The sequence below is a fragment of the Pristiophorus japonicus genome, unplaced genomic scaffold, assembly GCF_044704955.1.
Source record: "Pristiophorus japonicus isolate sPriJap1 unplaced genomic scaffold, sPriJap1.hap1 HAP1_SCAFFOLD_351, whole genome shotgun sequence".
Taxonomy (NCBI): domain Eukaryota; kingdom Metazoa; phylum Chordata; class Chondrichthyes; family Pristiophoridae; genus Pristiophorus; species Pristiophorus japonicus.
In genome coordinates, this window is record NW_027253336.1 from 121372 (window position 1) to 143051 (window position 21680).

Sequence of the window (21680 nt, forward strand, 5' to 3'; positions counted from 1 at the left end):
AGGGGTCACCCGTCACGACTTGTCAGATCAGGACCTGGACTAGCCTGGACCCGGTGCTATCACTAGTAAAACGCTGTGCCCTCAATGGGAGCTGGTCGGCGGTTCCAGGGGAAATGCAAGACGAAATTAAGCTGTGCCACCGACGCAAGGATGAAATGTCCATCCATTCGGACTGTCTCCAATGGGGGAATCATGTAATTTTGCCAAAAAAAGGCAAGGAAACGTTTCTACGCGACCTTCACAGTACCCACCCAGGCATAGTCATGATGAAGGCTGTCGCCAGGTCGCACATTTGGTGGCCCGGCATTGACTCGGAATTGGATTCATGCGTACACCAATGTAGCACTTGCTCACAGTTGAGCAACGCACCAAGGGAGGCCCCACTGAGTCTGTGGTCATGGCCCTCCAAACCGTGGTCCACGGTCCACGTAGATTTCGCTCGCCCCTTTCCAGGAAAGATGTTACGAGTAGCAGTGGACACTTGCTCTAAATGGATTGCATGTATAATAATGTCGTCATGTATATCCACTGCCACCATTGAAAGCCTCCGGGCCATGTTTGCCACCCATGGTTTGCCCAACGACCTTGTTAGTGACAATGGACCATGTTTCACCAGCTCAGAATTCAACGAGTTCATTACCCGCAATGCCATCAAGCAGGTCACGTCTTCATAAAAGCAGGGAAGTCTTGCTACAGTTATACAGGGTGTTGGTGAGGCCGCACCTGGAATACTGCGTACAGTTTTGGTTTCCATATTTTCGAAAGGATATATTTGCTTTGGAGGCAGTTCAGAGAAGGTTCACTCGGTTGATTCCGGAACGGGCAGTCCAAACCATCAAGCAGAGCTTGAAACGTGTGACTGACAGTTCCCTGCAGACCTGGTTATCTCGGATTCTGCTCAGCTACCGCACGTGACCCCACTCGCTTACCGGGGTTCCCCCTGCAGAATTGCTAATGAAGAGGGCACTTAAATCCAGGCTCTCCTGAGTCCACCCAGATCTCAATAATCATGTAGAAACCCAGCGACACCGGCATAACATGACCCATGATCGCGCGGCTGTATCACGTGACATTGAGGTTCATGAACCTGTGTTTGTTCTTAATTTGGAAAGTTCCGGGCAAAAACAAACAATTAAAATTCAAGTACGAGGTTTGAGTGTTTCCCATCAGCAGCGAGTGAAGCGAATATTCTCTTCTGTTCAAAGTAGGCTTCCAGTCTGTACATGGCGTAATCCTGGTAACCAAACTCGATAGTGGAAACTGTCGATTTCTGTTTTAAATCCAGTGAATCACTCAGCTTCCACAGCTCTCTGAGGCAGCGAATTCCACAGATTCACAACCCTCTGAGAGAAGAAATTCCTCCTCATCTCAGTTTTAAATGGGCGGCCCCTTATTCTCAGATTATGTCTCTAGTTCTAATCTCCCCCATCAGTGGAGACATACTCTCTGCATCCACCTTGTCGAGCCCCCTCACAATCTTATACGTTTCATAGAAAGATAGAAAATAGGTGCGGGAGTAGGCCATTCGGCCGTTCTAGCCTGCACCGCCATTCAATGAGTTCATGGCTGAACATGCAATTTCAGTACCCCATTCCTGCTTTCTCGCCATACCCTTTGATCTCCCTAGTAGTAAGGACTTCATCTAACTCCTTTTTGAATGTAAGATCACCTCTCATTCTTCTGAATTCCAATGAGTAGAGGCCCAACCTCCTCAACCTTTCCTCATACGCAACCCCCTCATCTCCGGAATCAACCGAGTGAACCTTCTCTGAACTGCCTCCAAAGCAAATATATCCTTTCGAAAATATGGAAACCAAAACTGTACGCAGTATTCCAGGTGCGGCCTCACCAACACCCTGTATAACTGTAGCAAGACTTCCCTGCTTTTATACTCCATTTGTACTCACTTGTCAGGCGGTACGTGTAGACACATCGTTTCCCACAGTCCCCGACGTCACAGCACTGCTTCCAGCCTCCGCAATCCCTGTCCGACTCGCATGTCTCCACCTCCGCCTTATCACACATGTGTTGAGTCGTAGAAGGCTCGGGACATTTCCTGTCTGTCTTTTCTGCTGTTGAGAAAATAAAGGCGACAGGGTGATATTAACCTCGGCGAGCGGGCTGAGTATCGAGAACCCCCCGAGGGAGGCGGATTGTGGACATGAAGCTCAGAGTCTCGTGTCACTCCTCGATGGGACGGGACTGAGGGAAATCGGGCAAGGGGTGGGGGACGGGGATGTGGAAGGAGTTAAAGGTTCCTGTTCCCTCCCCCCACCCCCACTGAATCCCCCCTCCCCTGGACATTAACCTCTGTATCCTCCCCCTCCCCCGAAGCCCCCGTCCGCACAGCAATCGTCAACACACAGGGGATGAGGTCCATCATGGACACAGATGTACATTTTTCATCCGTCTGTTATTTGAGGAGCGAGAGCTGGAGCGGTTCTTCTTTTGGTCAGTCCTGGGATGATGGTGTCACGGGCACGGCCCAGCGTTTAGTGCCCCTTCCAGAATGGCCCTGGAGAAGGTGCTGGTGAGACGCCTTCTTCAACCGCTGCAGGCCCGTGAGATGCAGCTTCTCACACAGTATTTGGAGGTGGTGGTGTTCCCATGCGCCTGCAGTCCTTGTCCTTCGAGGCGGGGAGAGGTGGCGGGTTTGGGAGGTGCTGCCCAAGAAGCCGTGGCCAGTTGCTGCAGTGCGTCTTGTAGATGGTACACACTGCAGCCATGGTGTGCCGGAGGTGGAGGGAGGGAGTGTTGGAGGCAGTGGCTAGCGTGCCGATCAAGCGGGCTGCTTTGTCCTGGATGGTGTCGAGCTCCTCGAGTGTTGTTGGGAGCTGCAACTCATCCAGGCATGTGGGAAGTATTCCATCAGGAATATCCCTCCTGACTTGTGTCTTGTCGACGGTGGAAAGGCTTTGGGGAGTCAGGAGGTGAGACACTGGCCGCAGAATACCCAGCCTCTGACCTGCTCTTGTGGCCACGGTATTTATGTAGCTGAACCAGTTTAGTTTCTGGTCAATGGTGACCCCACAGATGTTGATGGTGGGGGGATATGTCGATGTTAATGCTGTTGAATGTCACGTGGAGGTGGTTAAGACTCTCACTTGGGAGATAGTCATTGCCTGACACCTGTGTGGCACTAATGCTACTTGCCACTGACCAGCCCGAGACTGAATGCCGTCCCGGACTTGCTGCACTCGGGCACGGACTGCTTCATTATCTGGGGAGTTACGAATTGAAGTGAACAGGGAGGGAAGTGCAGTGCTTCGGACCCTGGGCACCTGAAGGCTCAGCCAGCAATGGTGGACCCTCCACCTTTAGCCCTATTAGCCCACCCCGGTACCACTGGGGTCAATCTGCGCTGCACCCCCTCCAAGGCTAAATGATCCTTCCCGAGGTGTGGCCCCAGAACTGGACATTGTTACTGCCCCAGAGGGTATTTGCTGATTCCCAGGAAGGACCGTCCCTCTTACCGAGTCGGGAAGCTCGATGGACGCATCTTTTCCCGCAGCCAGCGTCGCAGCAAGTCAACCACAGATCGCAATCGTCGTCGTCCATGCACTCCTTCCCGTAGTTGACATCACACATGGGACCCAGGCGGCTGGGAGAGGGGCAGCTGCTGTTCTCTGTAAGGTAAACCGCAACCCAGATTGGTTTTATGGTCTCCACGGTTATCAACATCCACGTCTGTGGGTGAGGCGGGTTAGATACAGACTGAAGCTCACTCTACACTGTCCCATCAAACACTCCCAGGGCAGGTACAGGGGGTTAGATACAGAGTAAAGCTCCCTCTACACTGTCCCATCAAACACTCCCAGGGCAGGTACAGCACGGGGTTAGATACAGAGTAAAGCTCCCTCTACACTGTCCCATCAAACACTCCCAGGGCAGGTACAGGGGGTTAGATACAGAGTAAAGCTCCCTCTACACTGTCCCATCAAACACTCCCAGGGCAGGTACAGGGGGTTAGATACAGAGTAAAGCTCCCTCTACACTGTCCCATCACACACTCCCTGGGCAGGTACAGCACGGGGTTAGATACAGAGTAAAGCTCCCTCTACACTGTCCCATCAAACACTCCCAGGGCAGGTACAGGGGGTTAGATACAGAGTAAAGCTCCCTCTACACTGTCCCATCAAACACTCCCAGGGCAGGTACAGGGGTTTAGATGCAGAGTAAAGCTCCCTCTACACTGTCCCATCAAACACTCCCAGGGCAGGTACAGCACGGGGTTAGATACAGAGTAAAGCTCCCTCTACACTGTCCCATCAAACACTCCCAGGGCAGGTACAGGGGGTTAGATACAGAGTAAAGCTCCCTCTACACTGTCCCATCAAACACTCCCAGGGCAGGTACAGCACGGGGTTAGGTACAGAGTAAAGCTCCCTCTACACTGTCCCATCAAACACTCCCAGGGCAGGTACAGGGGGTTAGATACAGAGTAAAGCTCCCTCTACACTGTCCCATCAAACACTCCCAGGGCACGTACAGGGGGTTAGATACAGAGTAAAGCTCCCTCTACACTGTCCCATCAAACACTCCCAGGGCAGGTACAGCACGGGGTTAGATACAGAGTAAAGCTCCCTCTACACTGCCCCATTAACCAATCCTCACTCCCCAAACTGTGGGTCTCCTCACCTCCAAAATTGTGGGTCTCCTCACCCCCCAAACTGTGGGTCTCCTCACCCACCAAACTGTGGGTCTCCTCACCCACCAAACTGTGGGTCTCCTCAACCCCCAAACTGTGGGTCTCCTCAGCCCCCAAACTGTGGGTCTCCTCACCCCCCAAACTGTGGGACTCCTCACACCCCAAACTGTGGGTCTCCTCACCTCCCCAAACTGTGGGTCTCCTCAACCCCCAAACTGTGGGTCTCCTCAGCCCCCAAACTGTGGGACTCCTCACACCCCAAACTGTGGGACTCCTCACACCCCAAACTGTGGGTCTCCTCACCTCCCCCCCTCTCCCAAACTGTAGTTCACCTCACACCCCCCAAACTGTGGGACTCCTCACCTCCCCCCCTCCCCCAAACTGTGGGTCTCCTCACCCCCCAAACCGTGGGTCTCCTCACCTCCTTTGAAGAATTTGAAGACACAGCGTTTGCCACAGCCGGCGTTGCAGCACCTCTGCCAACGGTCGCAGTCCCCGTCTCCCTCACACTCGTCCCCCAGTTTCATGGTGCAAACCTTGCTCAGTGAGCTGGTGCTGGGGCACTGTCGTCTTTTGCCTTGTAAAGGAAGACACCCAGAGATGGTTAAAGCACAAGGGACGCTGGGCTTGAGAAACAGCCCGAGAGTACAAACGCAAGGGAGTTATTGTCCAAAGTGTTATAAACCCACTGCTTGGGCCACAGCTGGAGAATGGTGTCCAATTCTGGGCACCGCTAACTTTGGGAAGGATGTGAAGGCCTTGGAGAGGGTGCGGAGGGGATTTACCAGACAGGAACCGGCCACGAGGGACTTCAGTTATGGTAGAATTATGTCACAGGAGGAGGTCAGTTGGCCCGTCATGTCTGTGCCGGTCGACAAAAAGCTATGTGTGAGGGTTTCTGCCTCTACCACGCTTTCAGGCAGTGAGTTCCGCCCCAGACCCCCCCCACCCTCAGGGTGAAAGAAATTGACCTCAACTCCCCTCCAAACTTTCGACCAATTACTTTAAATCGATGCATCCTGGTTATTGACATCTCTGCTAAGAGAAATAGGTAATTCCTATCCACTCTATCAGCCTGGGGACTATCAGACACAGGGGCCTGGGGCCTATCAGATCCAGGGACCCGGGGCCTATCAGATCCAGGAACCGGGGACTATCAGACACAGGGGCCTGGGGACTATCAGACACAGGGGCCTGGGGACTATCAGACACAGGGGCCTGGGGACTATCAGACACAGGGGCCTGGGGATTATCAGACACAGGGGCCTGGGGACTATCAGACACAGGGGCCTGGGGACTATCAGCCACAGGGGCCTGGGGACTATCAGACACAGGGGCCTGGGGACTATCAGACACAGGGGCCTGGGGACTATCAGACACAGGAGCCTGGGGACTATCAGATACAGGGGCCTGGGGACTATCAGACACAGGGGCCTGGGGACTATCAGACACAGGGGCCTGGGGACTGTCAGACACAGGGGCCTGAGGCCTATCAGATACAGGGGCCTGGGGCCTATAAGACACAGGGGCCTGGGGCCTATCAGACACAGGGTCCCACAGCCTGGGGCGTATCAGACACAAGGTACCACAGCCTGGGGCCTATCAGACACAAGGTACCACAGCCTGGGGCCTATCAGAAACATGGTCCCACAGCCTGGGGCCTATCAGACACAGGGTACCACAGCCTGGGGCGTATCAGACACAAGGTACCACAGCCTGGGGCTTTTCAGACACAGGGTACCACAACCTGGGGTCTATCAGACACAGAGTACCACAGCCTGGGGTCTAGCCTTGTCAGGCAGAGTCCACACAGTGGGTTCCTGCTGCTGTCGAGCGCTGGGAGTGTGGCGATGGTGCGAGCTGTGTATTATGGGGCCTCCCTTACTGTGCCAGGAGGAGTAAACACATCGCTTCCCACAACCGACGTCGCAGCACTGCTTCCACGACGAACATTCCTCATCACTGCGGCAAACCTGGCTCGAGTTCCTGGCGCAGATATGCCTCGCCCGGTATGAATCGGGGCATTCGTCTTCTTCATCTGCAAGAGGAAGTTGTATTTTACAGGAGGTGGGGGTTACACAGCACAAAACAGGTTAGTGTCGGAGGGGCAGTACAGACAACGCTGTCGGAGGGGCAGTACTGAGGGACCGCCATACTGCGCTGACAAGAGGGGCAGTCCTTAGGGAGCGCTGTACTGCGTTGTCGGAGGGGCAGTACTGAAGAGAACTGCACTGCGCTGTCGGAGGGGTGGAACTGAGGGAGCGCCGCACTGTCGGAGGGGGCGGTACTGAGGGGGCGCCGCACTGTCGGAGGGGCAGTACTGAGGGAGCACCGCCCTGCACTGTCGGAGGGGCAGTACTGAGGGAGAACTGCACTGTCGGAGGGGCGGTACTGAGGGAGCGGCGCACTGTCGGAGGGGCAGTACTGAGGGAGCGCTGCACTGTCGGAGGGGCAGTACTGAGGGGGGTGCCACACTGTCGGAGGGTCAGTACTGAGGGAGCGCTGCACTGTCGGAGGGGCAGTACTGTGGGAGCGCCGCACTGCACTGTCGGAGGGGCAGTACTGAGGGGGGGGTGCACTGCACTGTCGGAGGGGCAGTACTGAGGGGGGGGCGCACTGTCGGAGGGGGAGTACTGAGGGAGCACCGCACTGCACTGTCGGAGTGGCAGTACTGAGGGGGGGGGTGCACAGTCGGAGGGGCAGTACTGAGGGAGCACTGCACTGCACTGTCGGAGTGGCAGTACTGAGGGGGGGGTGCACTGCACTGTCGGAGGGGCAGTACTGAGGGGGGGGTGCACTGCACTGTCGGAGGGGCAGTACTGAGCGAGCATTGCACTGTCGGAGGGCAGTACTGAGGGAGCGCTGTACTGCGCTGTCGGAGGGGGAGTACTGAGGGAGCACTGCACTGCACTGTCGGAGGGGCAGTACTGAGGGGGGGGCGCACGGTCGGAGGGGGAGTACTGAGGGAGCACCGCACTGCACTGTCGGAGTGGCAGTACTGAGGGAGCGTTGCACTGTTGGAGTGGCAGTACTGAGGGAGCGTTGCACTGTCGGAGGGGCAGTACTGAGGGAGCGTTGCACTGTCGGAGGGGCAGTACTGAGGGAGCGTTGCACTGTTGGAGTGGCAGTACTGAGGGAGCGTTGCACTGTTGGAGTGGCAGTACTGAGGGAGCATTGCACTGTTGGAGGGGCAGTACTGAGGGAGCGTTGCACTGTTGGAGGGGCAGTACTGAGGGAGCGTTGCACTGTTGGAGGGGTTGTCATTCGGCTGTGTCGTCAAGCCGAGAAACCGTCTGAGCTCTCCATCCCCCTCGCCCGTTGCCCAGTCCAGCCGTTTCGCTCCTTACCCATGTCTGTGAAACTGGCGACACAGATTTTTCCGCATTTGGTGTCACAGCAGGTCTGCCAACTGTCACAATCGTTGTCCCCGCTGCACTGGTCCCCGAGCTTCAGGTCACACATCGGAGCGAGCCGGTAGGGGGCTGGACAGGTGTCGTCCTCTGGAACACAGAAATCAGGGGTCAGTCAGGAACCGAGAACCTTCCAGCTCCGGCTGATGGAGAGGGTCTTCCTCGGGACCCTCCCTAATCCTTCCGGACCGCCGTAATGCAGGGTCTGCCTCTGGACCCACCCTAATCTTTTGGGACAGCCCTAATCGAGAGTGTCCCTCGGGCCCCCCTAATTCTTCCGGACCACCTAATCGAGGGACTCGCTCGGTATGCCCCGAATCGAGGGTCTCCAGAATCGAGGGACTCGCTCGGTATGCCCCGAACGTGGGGAGTCCCTCGGTACCCCCTAATCGAGGGACTCCCTCGGTAGCCCCCTAATCGAGGATTAAGAAGGATCCATGTAATCGGGGATCAATGGCGAGGCAGCTTGGCCCAGGCTCCATCCCGGGCCTAGTGCTGAGTTAGCCTGATCTCTCACACCCGGTGTGGGACTGAGCCCCCCACACACACATACACAGAGCAGGAAAGGTCCAGGCTCCATCCCGAGCCTAGTTCCAGGGTCCAGGAGATGGAGTCCGATCATCACAGACCCTTGGAAACACTCACTGGCCATGAAGAAGCGGGGAACACATCTCTTTCCACAGTCGGCGTCACAGCACGAGGACCAGGCCAGGCAGTCAGCATCACTCTCACACATGGCTCCCAGCCTCATCTCGCAGAAGGAGTCCAATCGGCTGGAGGCTGGGCACTGGGTCGCTGCAAGATACAAGGTGGTAGTGAGATAGAGAGAAGCAGGGCCAGTGTCCACCTCACTGTCCCATCAAACACTCCCAGGGCACGTACAGGGGGTTAGATACAGAGTAAAGCTCCCTCTACACTGTCCCATCAAACACTCTCAGGGCAGGTGCAGCACAGGGTTAGATACAGAGTAAAGCTCCCTCTACACTGTACCATCAAACACTCCCAGGGCAGGTACAGCACGGGATTAGATACAGAGTAAAGCTCCCTCTACACTGTACCATCAAACACTCCCAGAGCAGGTACAGCACAGGGTTAGATACAGAGTAAAGCTCCCTCTACACTGTCCCATCAAACACTCCCAGGGCAGGTACAGGGGGTTAGATTCAGAGTAAAGCTCCCTCTGCACTGTACCATCAAACACTCCCAGAGCAGGTACAGCACAGGGTTAGATACAGAGTAAAGCTCCCTCTACACTGTCCCATCAAACACTCTCAGGGCAGGTGCAGCACAGGGTTAGATACAGAGTAAAGCTCCCTCTACACTGTACCATTAAACACTCCCAGGGCAGGTACAGCACGGGATTAGATACAGAGTAAAGCTCCCTCTCCACTGTACCATCAAACACTCCCAGAGCAGGTACAGCACAGGGTTAGATACAGAGTAAAGCTCCCTCTACACTGTACCATCAAACACTCCCAGGGCAGGTACAGGGGGTCAGATGCAGAGTAAAGGTCCCTCTACACTGTCCCATCAAACACTCCCAGGGCAGGTACAGCACGGGGTTAGATACAGAGTAAAGCTCCCACTGCACTGACCCATCAAACACTTCCAGGGCAGGTACAGCTCAGGTTAGATACAGAGTAAAGCTCCCTCGACACTGTCCCATTACACACTCCCTGGGCAGGTACAGCTCAGGTTAGATATAGAGTAAAGCTTCCTCGACACTGTCCCATCACACACTCCCAGAGCAGGTACAGCACAGGTTAGATACGGAGTAAACTCTTACCTCTGGTGAGGAACTTAGGGACACATCTGTTTCCACAACTAGCGTCGCAACAAGTCTGCCAACCCTCACAGCTGCTGTCGTTGTTGCACTGGGTGTTGAAGCTCATCGTACAGATGTGGGTCATTCTGGAAGGTTCCGGGCATCTCCGTTCACGCCCTGTAGAAAGAACATGATCGGTCAGTGCTGCTCGCCATCGATTGATCACTCCCTGACCGAGCTGGGGCTAGAGGTGGGCACCGGGGGGCTTGGGCGTGTCGACAGTGCCTGCCCCACTGACCCCGTCAGAGAGAGAGGGGCCTCCATCTCTTCTGGCCCTGGGATTTGACTCCAGGTGCCCAGCGGACGAGAGGACACCGTGCTCCCACCCAGTTCCTCCGTCAGTTTGGTCCCCTTCCCTGTAAACCTACCTTGGACTGGAGGCCACGGAGGTTCACTAGACCGATTCCTGGGGTGAGAGGGTTGTCCGATCATGGACACAGCTCCACTTCCCTGCCCGTCCCCTTATCCCCTTATCGGTTAAGAAACTGTCTCTCTCTGTCTTAAATTTATTCAATGTCCCAGCTTCCATAGCTCTCTGAGGCAGCGAATCCCACAGATTTACAACTCTCTGAGAGAAGAAATTCCTCCTCATCTCAGTTTTAAATGGGCGGCCCCTTATTCTAAGATTATGACCCCTAGTTCTAGTCTCCCCCAGCAGTGGAAACATCCTCTCTGCATCCACCTTGTCAAGCCCCATCATAATCTTATATGTTTCGGTAAGATCACCTCTCATTCTTCTGAATTCCAATCAGTAGAGGCCCAACCTACTCAACCTTTCCTCATAAGTCAAACCCCTCATCTATGGAATCAACCGAGTGAACCTTCTCTGAACTGCCTCCAAAGCAAGTATATCCTTTCGTAAATATGGAAAACTAAACTGTGCGCAGTACTCCAGGTGTGGCCTCACCAATACCCTGTATAACTGTAGCAAGACTTCCCTGTTTTTATGGCCCATCCCCTTTGCAATAAAGGCCAAGATTCCACTGGATTTCCTGATGAAGAGGGATTGAGTAGATTGGGCCTATACTCTTCTGGGGTTTCGGAGAATGAGAGGTCATTGAAACGTATACATTTCTGAGAGGGGATTGACAGGGTAGATGCAGGGAGAATGTTTCACCCTGGAGAGTGTAGAACCAGGAGTCACACAGTCTCAGGATAAGGGGTCGGCCATTTAGGACTGAGGATAAATTTCTTCACTCAGAGAGTGGTGAACCTTTGGAATTCTCGACCCTAGAGGGCTGTGTAGGCTCAGTCATTGAGTATATTCAAGAAGCAGATCACTCGATTCTTGGACACAATGTGAATCGAGGGATATGGGGACAGAGCGGGAAAGTGGACTTGCGGTAGAAAATCGGCCATGATCTTATGCAATGGCGGAGAAGGCTGGTGTGGCCGAATGGCCGAGCCCTGCTCTAATTCTTACGTTCTTCGGTTCTTATATCAGACAGACAGGTGCCCCTCTATCTCCTCAGAGTCTGGGATTTGACCTTCGGGAGCCACAGGGTGGAGGGTCACAGTTCCCGAAGCGGACAGGGATACACACAGTTGGGTTTGATGCCTGTAATCTGGAGCTCGTTCCCCCACCCCCAGTTCCCCCTCTCCGCCCTCCATCACCAGGTGTTTGGGGGCCGGGGGAGGGGGGCAAAGACCCGATCGGTTAGCTTACCCTTGCCGGAGAACGAGTGGACACATCGGTTGCCACAGCTGGTGTTACAGCAGGTCTGCCAGGCGTAGCAGTCGTCGTCGTCATCGCACACCTCCCCGAACTTCAGTTCGCACATGAAGGAGAGTCGCTGCGGGGCGGGGCAGTTACCGGCAGTCTGATCTGGAGAAAGGACAGGCAAGAGCTGGGAATGGGTGGGATTGAGGATTGCAGCACCGGGGCGTCTCTGGTGTGCTGAGCAACTGAGGAACAGGAGGCCTATTCAGCCCCTCGGCCTGTTACACATGAACAGGAGGCCTATTCAGCCCCTCGGGCCTGTTACACATGAACAGGAGGCCTATTCAGCCCCTCGGGCCTGTTACACAGGAACAGGAGGAGGCCCATTCATGCCCCTCGAGCCTGTGACACAGGAACAGGAGGAGGCCTATTCAGCCCCTCGAGCCTGTGACACAGGAACAGGAGGAGGCCTATTCAGCCCCTCGAGCCTGTTAGACAGGAACAGGAGTCCTATTCAGCCCCTCGGGCCGGTTACACAGGAACAGGAGGAGGCCCATTCACCCCTCGAGCCTGTTACACAGGAACAGGAGGCCCATTCAGCCCCTCGGGCCTGTGACACAGGAACAGGAGGAGGCCTATTCAGCCCCTCGAGCCTGTGACACAGGAACAGGAGGAGGCCTATTCAGCCCCTCGAGCCTGTTACACAGGAACAGGAGGAGGCCCATTCAGCCCCTCGAGCCTGTTACACAGGAACAGGAGGAGGCTCATTCAGCCCCTCGAGCCTGTTACACAGGAACAGGAGGTTCATTCAGCCCCTCGAGCCTTTTACACAGGAACAGGAGGCCCATTCAGCCTCTCGGCCTGTTACACAGGAACAGGAGGCCCATTCAGCCCCTCGGCCTGTTACACAGGAACAGGAGGCCTATTCAGTCCCTCGAGCCTGTTACACAGGAACAGGTGGCCCAATCACCCCTCGAGCCTGTTACACAGTAACAGGAGGAGGCCCATTCACCCCTCGAGCCTGTAACACAGGAACAGGAGGCCCATTCAGCCCCTCTGGCCTGTGACACAGGAACAGGAGGAGGCCCATTCAGCCCCTTGGGCCTGTGACACAGGAACAGGAGGAGGCCCATTCAGTCCCTCGAGCCTGTTACACAGGAACAGGAGGAGGCCTATTCAGCCCCTCGAGCCTGTGACACAGGAACAGGAGGAGGCCTATTCAGCCCCTCGAGCCTGTTACACAGAAAAGGAGGAGGCCCATTCAGCCCCTTGGGCCTGTTACACAGGAACAGGAGGAGGCCCGTTCAGCCCCTCGGGCTTATTACACAGGAACAGGAGGAGGCCCATTCACCCCTCGAGCCTGTTACACAGGAACAGGAGGCCCATTCAGCCCCTCGGGCCTGTGACACAGGAACAGGAGGAGGCCTATTCAGCCCCTCGAGCCTGTGACACAGGAACAGGAGGAGGCCTATTCAGCCCCTCGAGCCTGTTACACAGGAACAGGAGGAGGTCTATTCAGCCCCTCGAGCCTGTGACACAGGAACAGGAGGAGGCCTATTCAGCCCCTCGAGCCTGTTACACAGGAACAGGAGGAGGTCTATTCAGCCCCACGAGCCTGTTACACAGGAACAGGAGGAGGCCCATTCAGCCCCTTGGGCCTGTTACACAGGAACAGGAGGAGGCCCATTCAGCCCCTCGAGCCTGTTACACAGGAACAGGAGGCCTTTTCAGCCCCTCGGGCCTGTTACACAGGAACAGGAGGAGGCCCATTCAGCCCCTCGAGCCTGTTACACATGAACAGGAGGCCCATTCAGCCCCTCGGGCCTGTTACACAGGAACAAGAGGAGGCCCATTCAGCCCCTCGGGCCTGTTACACAGGAACAGGAGGAGGCCCATTCAGCCCCTTGGACCTGTTACACAGGAACAGGAGGAGGCCCATTCAGCCCCTCGAGCCTGTTACAGAGGAACAGGAAGCCCATTCAGCCCCTCGAGCCCGTTACACAGGAATAGGAGGAGGCACATTCAGCCCCTTGGGCCTCTTACACAGGAACAGGAGGAATCCCATTCAGCCCCTCGAGCCTGTTACACAGGAAAAGGATGCCCATTCATCCTCTCGAGCCTGTTACAACACGGAGGCGCATTCAGCCCCTCGAGCCTGTTACACAGGAACAGGAGGAGACCCATTCAGCCCTGTGAGGCTGTTAAACAGGAACAGGAGGAGGCCCATTCAGCCCCTCAAGCCTGTTACACAGGAACAGGAGGAGGCTCATTCAACCCCTTGGGCCTGTTACACAGGAACAGGAAGAGGTCCATTCAGCCCCTCGAGCCTGTTACACAAGAACAGGATGCCCATTCAGCCTCTCGGGCCTGTTACACAGGAACAGGAGGAGGTCCATTCAGCCCCTCGAGCCTGTTACACAGGAACAGCAGGCCCATTCAGCATCTCGGGCCTGTTACACAGAAACAGGAGGAGATCTATTCAACCCCTTGAGCCTATTGCACAGGATCAGGAGGATGCCCATTCAGCCCCTTGAGCCTGTTACACAGGAACAGGAGAAGGCCCATTCAGCCCCTCGGGCCTGTTACACAGGAACAGGCGGGCCATTCAGCCCCTCGAGCCTGTTACACAAGAACAGGATGCCCATTCAGCCTCTCGGGCATGTTACACAGGCACAGGAGGAGGCCCATTCAGCCCCTCGGGCCAGTTACACAGGAACAGGAGGCCCATTCAGCCCCTCGAGCCTGTTACACAGGAACAGGAGGCCTTTTCAGCCCCTCGGGCCTGTTACACAGAAACAGGAGCAGATCCATTCAGCCCCTTGAGACTGTTACACAGGAACAGGAGGCCTTTTCAGCCCCTCGGACCTGTTACACAGGAACAGGAGGAGGCCCAATCAGCCCTTCGAGCCTGTTACACAGGAACAGGAGGCCCATTCAGTCCTTAGAATCTGTTACCATAGAAAATAAAAATAGGTCACCTTGGACGTCCCAAACCGCTTTACAGCCAATCAAGTACATATTGAAGTGGAGTCACGGTTGTAATGTGGGAAATGCGGCAGCCAATTTGCGCACAGCAGGCTCCCACTAACAGCAACGTGATTATGACCCAGATAATCTGTTTTAGTGATGTTGATTGAAGGATAGATATTGGTCAGCACCAAAGAGTAGATACTCAACGGGATACAAGGCCTAGTTTGGGCAACCTGTGAGGCTGCTGGGGTCAGGAGCCTATCAGTCCCAGGCTGCTAGGGTCTGGGGCCTATCAGTCCCAGGCTGCTGGGGTCAGGGACCTATCAGTTCCAGGCTGCTGGGAGCAGGGGCCTATCAGTCCCAGGCTGCTGGGGTCAGGGGCCTATCAGTCCCAGGCTGCAGGGAGCAGGATCCTATCAGTCCCAGGCTGCTGGGGTAAGGGGCCTATCAGTCCCAGGCTGCCGGGACTGTGGTTCTGCTTTTCTTTGATCTGAGGCAGTCGGGTTCTTTGCTGGGCAGACTGACCACGTGGCTTTACCTGCCAATGCCGCAGTCTGGCCCTGCCCCATGAAGGAGTGGACACATCTCCTGCCACAGGAAGTCTGGCAACACCGCTTCCACTTCCCGCAATCCCCATCCTCCTCACAGGACTCGCTGCGATTCGTTTCGCACACTCGTTCCAGTCTGGACACAGCAGGGCATTCCTTGGCATTCCACTCTGCGAAAGCAAGGGTTTGAGTTAGGGGTGGTAACAGGAAATACAGAGAGAGAGTGAGAGACAAAGAAGGAGAGAGAGAGAGAGAGAGAGAGAGAGAGAGAGACTGCGAGTGGGAGAGAGCCAGAGGGAGAGAGAGAGAGAGAGAGAGAGAGAGAGAGACAGAGAGGGAGAGACAGAGGGAGAGACAGAGAGAGAGAGACAGAGAAAGAGAGGGAGAGATAGAGAGGGAGTCATAGAGAGAGAGAGAGAGAGAGTGTGTCATGTATTCAACTGTCATTGTAATCCATGTATCAACTGACCTAAGTTGTACACCGTGAGAAAACTGACCACTAGGTGGTGAACTTGTGGAAGACACTCCTAACCTGGACTTTCAGGTATAAAAGTAGAAGCTCCACCCATCTTCTCCACTTCAGTGCTGGCGAATAAAGGTTACTGGTCACAGAGTGACCTTCTCTCTAGTATGGGCCTCGTGTGCATTTGTACTGTATAGTAAGAACATATTATTGGCGACGAGAAACTGGGATTTAAACCACGCGAGCATGGCCACTAGCAGCACAGACGAGAGGAACTGTGTTGGTGATAATTGGGACGATTTTATTGAGAGACTACAGCAAATTTTTGTCACTAAGGAATGGCTGGGACAGGATTCGGCTGACAAACGCAGGGCTCATCTCCTGACGGTTTGTGAATCCAGAACGTACTGCAGCCAGGTTGATGTACGAGGAGGACGGGCTCGATGTAAGCCCTACGAGGCCAAATGGACACTGGGGGAAATCACTGGAAGCTGAAGTTCAGCGAGTTCATGTGGAGCACATAAACAGTTCATACATCAGGACGCCACCGATAATGATGAAAGTGCTCCTCAATGGCATCCCAGTATCAATGGAGCTAGACACAGATGGGCCAGCCAGTCGCTGATGAGTATCAAACAGTTCGACAAGTTGTGGGCGTCCAAGGCCAGGAGGCCAAAATTATTGCTGATTGACTCACAGCTACGGACATATACAAAGGAGATCATTCCAGAGCTCGGCAGCGCCACGGTAGTCGTGACCCACAAAGATTCGGAGAACAGGTTGCCACTCTGGATTATCCCGAGGGACGGTCCCGCACTGCTGGGGAGGAGTTGGCTTGCTGTCATGAACTGGAAATGGGGCGATGTCAATGCAATTTCTTCTGTGGAGCGAATATCATGCTCACAGATCCTGGACAAATTTGACTCACTATTTCAACTCAGCATTGGCACTTTCATGGGGACCAAGGTAGTGATTCACATAAACCCGGACGCCAGGCCAGTACACCACAAGGCCAGAGCGGTGCCGTACATGATGCGAGAAAAGATAGAAGGCGAATTGGACCGCCTGCTGAGGGAAGGCATCATCTCGCCAGTCGAATTCAGTGACTGGGCGAACCCGATTGTGCCGGTGCTCAAGGCGGCTGGGTCGGTCAGGATATGTGGTGATTACAAGGCCTACATCAATCGGGTGTCACTCCAAGACCAGTACCCGCTACTGAGAGCTGAGGATCTCTTTGCTATCCGGTGGCAAACTTTTTTCAAAATTGGACCTGACCTCAGCTTACATGACCCAGGAGCTGGCGAGTGAGTCGAAGAAGCTGACCACCATCACGACACACAAGGGATTGTTTGAGTACAACAGATGTCCGCCGCGATCTTTCAACGAAACATGGAAAGTCTCCTCAAGTCGATTCCAAGGACGGTGGTTTTTCAAGACGACATCCTCATCCCGGGTTACGATACTGAAGAACACCACAACCTGGAGGAGGTGCTACGCAGACTGGACCGGGTAGGTCTGCGACTGAAAAAGGCGAAGTGCGTCTTCCTAGCTCCAGAGGTAGAATTCCTGGGGATGAGGGTAGCAGCAGACGGGATCAGAGCTGCTGCGTCCAAAACGGAAGCGATCCAGAGAGCACCCAGACCCCGTAACACGACGGAGCTGCGTTCGTTCCTGGGGCTCCTGAACTATTTTGGTAATTTTCTTCCCAAACTGAGCACGCTGTTAGAGCTGCTACACGTGCTCCTACGCAAAGGTCGCAAATGGGTCTGGGGGGACAGCCACGGAAGGGCTTTTGATAGAGCACGCAATTTGTTATGCTCCAACATGCAAGAAAATTGTTTTAACGTGCGATGTGTCGTCCTATGGGGTCGGGTGTGAGTTAATGCCAAGGGTCAGTTACAGCCAGTAGCTTATACCTCCAGATGTCTGTCCCAGACAGAAAGGGGCTACGGGATGGTAGAAAAGGAAACGTTTGCATGTGTATATGCAGTAAAAAAAATGCACCAGTACCTGTTTGGCAGGAAATTTGAGCTGGAGACAGATCACAAACCCCCAACGTCCCTTTTGGCCGACAACAAGGCCATAAATGCAAATGCGTCGGCCCGCATACAGAGGTGGGCATTCACGTTAGTCGCCTATGACTATACAATTCGGCACAGACCGGGCACTGAAAACTGCGCCGATGCACTCAGCAGGCTCCCACTTGCCACCACCGAGGGGGCAACCGAGCATGCTGTTGAGATGGTCATGGCTGTTGAAGCTTTTGAAAGCGAAGACTCACCCGTGACAGCCCGTCAGATCAAAGTCTGGACAAATAGAGACCCGCTACTGTCTTCAGTCAAGAAATGTGTCCTGAATGGGGACTGGGCAGCCACATACGGGGCATGCCCCGAGGCATTTAAACAATTTCACAGGCGCAAGGATGAACTCTCGATTCAGGCCGATTGCCTACTATGGGGAAACCGAGTAGTCATGCCCCAGATGTGCAAAGAGGCGTTCATCCGAGAACTCCACAATGAGCACCTGGACATTGTCATGATGAAGGCAATTGCCAGGTCACACGTTTGGTGGCCAGGGATAGATGCAGACTTGGAACTTTGTGTTCGTAGGTGCAACACGTGTGCCCAGCTGGGCAATGCGCCCAGGGATGCCCCCCTTCGCCCCTGGTCCTGGCCCGCCAAGCCATGGTTACGCATCCATGTGGACAACGCAGGTCCTTTCATGGGGAAAATGTTTTTGGTTGTAGTAGACGCCTACTCCAAATGGATCGAGTGTGACATTCTCAATTCAAGCACATCCTCTGCCACGGTAGAAAGTCTACGGGCAATGTTCACCGCCCATGGTCTACCGGATGTCTTGGTCAGCGACAATGGCCCGTGCTTTACAAGCATTGAATTCCAGGACTTCATGGCAGGAAATGGTATCAACCATGTCAGAACGGCACCGTTCAAGCGGCCTCAAACGGCCAGACGGAACGAGCAGTGCAGATAATCAAACAGGGGATGCTCAGAATCCAAGGGGGTTCCCTACAAAGCCGCTTATCACGCCGCCTGCTGGCCAATAGATCCCGACCACACTCGCTCACAGGGGTTCCACCCGCAGAGCTACTAATGAAAAGGACGCTAAAAACCAGGTTATCCCTTATACACCCCACCGTGAAAGAAATTATTGAGAGCAGGCGCCGATCACAATGTGACTACCATGACGGGAATGCGAGGGCGCGATGTATTATGTCAATGACCCTGTCTTTGTCCTCAACTATGCTGCAGGGCCCAAATGGCTCACAGGCAATGTGATTGTCAAAGAGGGGAATAGGATTCTGGTAGTTAAACTTACCAATGGACAAATCTGCCACAGACACGTGGATCAAACAAAAAGGAGGTTCAGCAACCCCATAGAAGCAGAGAAAGAACACGACGTAGAGTTTACTCCACCACAGGTGACCGAACACAAGAACCAAGTGAAGAAGAGCCCAGTCACTGTGGGCAGTCCGGACAGGCCTGAGGCACCGCAAACAGCAGACACTCAGGCCAGCGCCCAACAACCGGAGCCCCAACTCAGGCGCTCTATAAGGGAGCGTAAACCACCAGAGAGACTGAACCTGTGATCCCAATAAGACTTTGCGGGGGGAGGTGATGTCATGTATTCAACTGTCATTGTAACCCATGTATGAACTGACCTAAGTTGTACACCGTGAGAACACTGACCACTAGGTGGTGAACTTGTGGGAGACACTCCTAACCTGGACTTTCAGGTATAAAAAGGGAAGCTCCACCCATCTTCTCCACTTCAGTGCTGGCGAATAAAGGTTACTGGTCACAGAGTGACCTTCTCTCTAGTATGGGCCTCGTGTGCATTTGTACTTTATAGTAAGGACATACTAGAGTGAGAGACAGAAAGAGAGGGAGAGAGACAGAGAGGGAGAGAGAGAGAGGAGTGAGAGACAGAGAGGGAGAGACAGACAGCCAAAGAGAGTGACAGAGAGAGAGAGAGAGAGAGAGAGCGAGAGAGTCAGAGAGCGAGTCAGAGGGAGAGCGAGACAGGGAGAGAGAGGCCGAGATAGAGAAAGTGATAGAGAGAGACAGAGAGGGATAAAGAGGGAGAGACAGAGTGAGAAAGTAGGACAGAGAGGGAGAAAGAGCAAGAGACAGATACAATGAGTGAGAGTGAGAGGGAGAGAGAGAGAGAGAGAGCGAAAGGGAGAGAGAGAGTCAGAGACCAAGTCGGAGGGAGAGCGAGACAGGGAGCGAGAAGCCGAGATGGAGAAAGTGATAAAGAGAGACAGAGAGGGATAAAGAGGGAGAGACAGAGTGAGAAAGTAGGACAGAGAGGGAGAAAGAGCAAGAGACAGATACAATGAGTGAGAGGGAGAGAGAGAATGAGAGCGAAAGGGAGAGAGAGAGTCAGAGACCAAGTCGGAGGGAGAGCGAGACAGGGAGCGAGAAGCCGAGATGGAGAAAGTGATAAAGAGATACAGAGAGGGATAAAGAAGGAGAGACAGAGTGAGAAAGTCGGACAGAGAGGGAGAAAGAGCAAGAGACAGATACAATGAGTGAGAGGGAGAGAGAGAGAGAGTGAGAGGGAGAGAGAGAGTCAGAGAGCAAGTCAGAGGGAGAGCGAGACAGAGAGAGAGAGGCCAAGATGGAGAAAGTGATAGAGAGAGACAGAGAGGGATAAAGAGGGAGAGACAGAGTGATAAAGTTGGACAGAGAGGGAGAAAGAGCAAGAGATAGATGTAGTGAGTGAGAGGAAGAGAGAGAGAGAGAGAGGCCCATCCCGAGACCTGAACAGACCTGTCGAGGGTTTAGACGAGGAACTCCCTCCATGGAACTTTCCGAAGAAGGATGGGACACATCGCTTCTGACAACCAGCGTCACAGCAGGTTTGGGAACCGTCGCAATCTCCATCTTCCTCACACACCTTCCCGAACGTGGAGTTACACACACGAGCCAGAAGATCCGGGCGTGGACAGCTGCTATCCTCTGCACCCGAGAGAGAGAGCGAGACAGCACAGCTTGGGTTAGATACAGAGTAAAGCTCCCTCCACACTGTCCCATCAAACACTCCCAGGGCAGGTCCAGGGGGTTAGATACAGAGTAAAGCTCCCTCGACACTATCCCATCAAAACACTCCCAGGCAGGTACAGCATGGGTTAGATACAGAGTAAAGCTCCCTCGGCACTGTCCCATCAAACACTCCCAGGGCAGGTACAGCACGGGGTTAGATACAGAGTAAAGCTCCCTCTGTACTGTCCCATCAAAACACTCCCAGGGCAGGTACAGCATGGGTTAGATACAGAGTAAAGCTCCCTCGGCACTGTCCCATCAAACACTCCCAGGGAAGGTACAGCACGGGGTTAGATACAGAGTAAAGCTCCTTCTACACTGTCCCATCAAACAATTCCAGGGCAGGTACAGCACGGGGTGAGATACAGAGTAAAGCTCCCTCTACACTGTCCCCAACAAACACTCCCAGAGCAGGTACAGGGGGTTAGATACAGAGTAAAGCTCCTTCTGCACAGTCCCATGAAACAATTCCAGGGCAGGTACAGCATGGGGTTAGATACAGAGTAAAGCTCCCTCTACACTGTCCCATCAAACACTCCCAGGGCAGGTACAGCACCGTATTAGATACAGAGTAAAGCTCCCTCTACACTGTCCCATCAAACACTCACAGGGCAGGTACAGCATGGGGTTAGGTACAGAGTAAAGCTCAGACAGTTATACTCACCTCCTCTGAAACTCTTGAAGACACACCGGGCCCCGCAGGGCGTTGGGCAGCACGTCTGCCACCTGCCGCAGTGACTCTCGCCCTCACACGCTTCCCCCATGGTCGAATTGCAGACAAATTTCAACCTGCTGGCGGGAGAGCATTTCCCGGGTTTGTCCCCTGCAAAGCCAAAAATTGGATGTCACAGGACGGGCAAGTGGTGCAGCTTCCCAACGTGCATTCCCGCGCTGGCTTCAGTCCTTGCATGTCCCCGAAATGCCGCCGGGCCAACTCTGACCCCTGGGGCCTGTCAGACCTTGAGCCCTGGGGACTATCAGTCCCTGACCCCTGGGGACTATTAGTCCCTGACCCCTGGGGCCTATCAGACCCTAACCCCTGGGGCCAATCAGGTCCTGACCCCTGGGGCCAATCAGACACTGACCCCTG

The 21680-nt window shown here is 54.5% G+C and overlaps 1 protein-coding gene across 1 annotated transcript in view; it reads right to left on the reverse strand.

Annotated features, from left to right (window-relative positions):
- The window catches only part of LOC139250219 (fibrillin-2-like), an 88073-nt gene that overhangs the window by 13646 nt on the left and 52747 nt on the right, over positions 1-21680 (reverse strand). The window contains exons 28-38 of the mRNA XM_070872711.1: positions 21255-21413; positions 20318-20506; positions 15052-15231; positions 11550-11708; positions 9845-10000; positions 8704-8853; positions 7996-8148; positions 6534-6686; positions 5070-5225; positions 3474-3626; positions 1908-2072 (exon numbers count right to left, since the gene is read on the reverse strand). Of these exons, the coding sequence (XP_070728812.1) occupies positions 1908-2072; positions 3474-3626; positions 5070-5225; positions 6534-6686; positions 7996-8148; positions 8704-8853; positions 9845-10000; positions 11550-11708; positions 15052-15231; positions 20318-20506; positions 21255-21413 (1773 nt within the window). The remainder of the gene's footprint in view (positions 1-1907; positions 2073-3473; positions 3627-5069; positions 5226-6533; positions 6687-7995; positions 8149-8703; positions 8854-9844; positions 10001-11549; positions 11709-15051; positions 15232-20317; positions 20507-21254; positions 21414-21680) is intronic.